The 3,807-nt window shown below is 51.0% G+C and overlaps 1 protein-coding gene across 1 annotated transcript in view; it reads right to left on the minus strand.

Annotated features, from left to right (window-relative positions):
• Positions 1-299: 299 nt before the first annotated feature.
• Positions 300-3,807, minus strand: part of Fxyd5 (FXYD domain containing ion transport regulator 5) — a 10,251-nt gene continuing 6,743 nt past the window's right edge. Inside the window, exons 6-10 of the mRNA XM_023721500.1 lie at positions 3,363-3,461; positions 2,090-2,116; positions 1,947-2,021; positions 555-600; positions 300-460 (exon numbers count right to left, since the gene is read on the minus strand). Coding sequence (XP_023577268.1) covers positions 394-460; positions 555-600; positions 1,947-2,021; positions 2,090-2,116; positions 3,363-3,461 — 314 coding nt within the window. The 3' untranslated portion in view covers positions 300-393. The remainder of the gene's footprint in view (positions 461-554; positions 601-1,946; positions 2,022-2,089; positions 2,117-3,362; positions 3,462-3,807) is intronic.

Consider the following 3,807-nt stretch of genomic DNA (forward strand, 5'->3'; position numbering starts at 1 on the left):
AGGGCCAGAGAGCCTAGGACAGCAGGCCCTCCCTTTGTGGTGAGCTGACTGTGGATATAAGACTGGATTCAAGGACCCAGTGACCCTGAGAGGGGCTTCAAATCCTGCCCTGACCTCACAGGCTGGGGTCATCCTCCTTCCTGTCATCCCCACATCCTCCTGCCTCCCTCTCTTTCCTCCTAGCTCTGGCTGTGTGGGATGAGTCTGTGGTGCCTCCTCACACTGCTGTACTTCCCAGGGGCGGGAGCCCAGTCCTGCTTCTCTCCTGTGGTGAACAATCAGAGGCCACTGGGAAAGAAGGATCTCACAGCACTTTATTTCTGGTCTGAAGAGGGTCAGGGGGTCACATCCCTCAGTGGCTGGCAAGGTAGGGCGGGGGAGACTCTGATTGGTTCAAGGATAGCTGCATCCGGCTGCATCTTCCTTCTCATGGGTTCCAGTATTGACCACATTGTAAGCTCTTAGAGGGGAAGGAGGAGGCTGGTGCAGTAAGCTGTTGGGGGGCTCAGCCTTAGGGTACCCATCAGGTTGTAGCCCCCATCTTTGCTAGTTACCTGCCACGCTTCTGGCACAATCGGGACATCTGCCTACACTTGCCACCTGTGGATGAGGAAAATGGATCAGTCATCAGTTGAAACGATGTTGATTATACATGCTGTGGGGCTGGGGCACAGGCCATCGACCTGCCCCTCAAGAAGCTTCCACACAAGAATGAATAAGGACACGCATGAGAACAGCCAGTGAGAGGTTTCCACGACCTAGCCCTTGTACAATTGACTTTCTGGTAGGAGAACCAACCAAGAAAATTAAGACAAGTGCATGGGTGGTGACAAGCACTGTAAAGAAAATAAAGCCAAGGAGTCAAGGAGGTCCAGGGGCGGGGATCATCCTCACAGGGATAGGTGACCTCGTCCTCCAGGAAGAAGTGACATTTGGACAAAGGCCCGAAGGAAGTAAGCAGGAGTCCTGTGCATGAAGGAATGCAGGAAGGGAGCTCTCAGCAGAGGAGCAGCCATGCAAAGGCTCTTGGGTAGGCAGTGTTAGAAGCGTGGTCCCTAGGGTGGGGTGCTGAGAAGTCCTGGAAACCGGAAGAAGCAGGGCCGCATGGGAAATAATGAGATCACTGAGGACATCAGCTCTAAAGGGCTGAAGCTCTGAAGAGAGGCTGGTCTGTCTGATTGAGTTGTTATATTAAAAATAAAGTTTAAAAAACAAGGCTGAGCCAGGAGTGGTGGCTGGAATCTCAGCATTCTGAGAAGCTGTAGAGCACAAGTTTAAGTTCAACCTGGGTAATAATGGGGGTGGGGATGTAGCTTAGTGTGAAGTTCCTAGGTCCAATCCTGCTACCACAGAAGAGAAGTAAGAGGGAGGAGAATGAGGAGGAAGATAAGGAGAGGAAAAAGGAGGAAGAGGAGACAGAGCAAGAGAAAAAAGAGAAGAGGAGGAGAAAAGAAAAAGGAGAAAAAGAAAAAAAAAAGTCTATTTTCTGACCATTTGTATGAATCTGGGCGTCATGATTTGTTTTGACCAGTAGAATATGGCGGCAGTGAGAGTGGCCAGCTCTAAGACTGAACACTTTCTCTCTGCCAATCTCTCTCTCTCTCTCTCTCTCTCTCTCCACTACCACATGGCCAATCTTAGGTGAGACCAGTGGAAAATTAGATCACGAGGTAAAGAACTGAGGGTCCTGTACAAACAGGGATCCCTTCTGGCTGTCAGTTGACCTCTGACACACACATAAACCCAGCTGCGAGCAGAAGAACCACCCGGCTGGGCCCAGCCTACGTCTCCAAACTGCAGTGGGGAGCTGAACAGAGGGCCTGGCATGCTGCATGCATGCCTGATTAAAACAGCCTTGCCGAGGGGCCCTCAAGAACCTGAGCCCGGGTCTTGGTGCCGGCTAAGGCCCCTCTGGGTCTTGACGCCCTTCTCATCCCCATTCTTACTGGTGAGGATGACGATCCCTGTGATGAAGAGCACAGCTGCTACCAGCAGCCCCCGCTTCCGGAGAGTGGCCACATCTGTGGAGAGAGCCATGAGTCGAGGGGCCTAGAATTTTCCTCCCCACTTCTTCCTGTGGCTAACTCACCGTAGGAGAAGGGGTCCTTATCTGGATCTGGAAAGAAAGACAAGGCACAAGTCAGTGTCAGCGAAGGTCATATATATGAAATACTCTCTTGTCACTTTCTGACTCTACACCCTGCTTCATTTTTCTGGATAGCATGTTAAAACCACTTGGTCTATAATTACAATTATTTTTATATTAACTGTAAATATTTTATGTATTAATAAAAATATATATGAATATAATTACAATTATTATTTGTTGTCTTTCACCTCCTGCTAGAATGTTAGTTTCCTTTCTTTCTTTCTTTTTTTTTTTTTTTTTTTTTGTATTTTAGGGAAGAATCTACAGGGTGTTCAGGGTCTCACTACTAGATCAGACTTGTAGCGATCTGCCTGTTTACAGCCTCCCAAGAGCTGGGATTACAGGTGCACACCACCACACCCAAACTCAATCACCGTCTCAGAGCACCCCAGAGATGGGGCTGGAATGGCAGGCCTGGAGGCTTGAACCCCTGACCCCTGTGCCTGCTTGCAAGCATTTTAATCTGCTGAGCTATTTGGCTGGCCCAGAATGTTAGTTTCTTGGGTGAGAGATTTTGTCTTTTTTGGTTATGCCAATATCCCTGGCACTTAAGTCAGGGGCTTTACACACAAAGGCACTCAGTGTTTGTTTGGCTGGTTGTTTGTTGCCATACTGGGGTCAAACAGGACCTTCCCATTGAGGTATATTTTCATTTTCTTATTTTGAGACAGGGTTTCACTAAACCTCTAAGCTGCCTGGGCTGGGCCTGAATGGTGACCCTCCTGCCTCAGCCTCTAAGAGTGATGTGTGCCACACTCCTGGCTGTTAGAGGGTCTGTGCTGCACAAACAGGTGAACGGACACTCTCTGCTACCCGCAGGTGTGGCATTCCCTTTATGCACCGGGTGCTGGGCAGGCAGGGAATGGGAGATGAGGTCTCCAGGGAAAGAACCAAGTGCCCTGAAACAAAACCCTCCTGGCCCACAGCCAACCCCAAATGCATCAGTGAGCCCAGCCATGCCTAGAAGGGCCACCAGTTGAGCACAACCTACATCTCACATGGCAGGACTGAGAGCTAAATAAACAGTGAGCTGCCTGAGTCTCTGCCTTTTGTCCTGGCCTGTGTGTAGCATTTACAGCTACTCAGACATCTGGTGTCCCTCTGCCAAGCAAGACATCATTTATTCTCTCCACCCATGGGTCCTTCAAAAGGGCTGAGCACATTTCAGGACCTGGGAAATGGCAGCTCCCAGTGCGGGAAGGGAGTTACTGACCAAGTTGTCTGTGGATGTCATTCCTCCTGTCGTGTCGGTCCGGCGACGGTCTGTGGTAGTGGGCTGTGGTGCCTTCGCTGAGACGAGCAGAGGGAGTGGCTACAAGATGGGGAAGGGCGGATGGGAGTCGTGGAGGCAGAAATGGGGTGCCCCCCCACATCTATAAAGCAGCCTGCAAAGGACAGGCGCCCTGCCCCCCACACCCAGGGAGGCAGCAAGTTGTGCTCACCCCTCCCCAAGCCAGTTAGGACCTGCTGCCCCAGCTCCCAGCTGGCCTCTGTCCTTGAACCTCCAGGGCCACTCCTCACATAATCTAAGATTTAAGTGCACCCCCGGGCATGGTCAGACCCGGGACTCAGCTCCTGGGCGCAGCCATCCTGCCTAGAAATGCTCGCTGCAAAAGGCTTGCTGAGTATCTCTCTTCCCCTAAATCAATCTCAATCTC

This window comes from Octodon degus, unplaced genomic scaffold (assembly GCF_000260255.1).
Source record: "Octodon degus isolate 3935 unplaced genomic scaffold, OctDeg1.0 scaffold00083, whole genome shotgun sequence".
Classification (NCBI taxonomy): Eukaryota; Metazoa; Chordata; class Mammalia; order Rodentia; family Octodontidae; genus Octodon; species Octodon degus.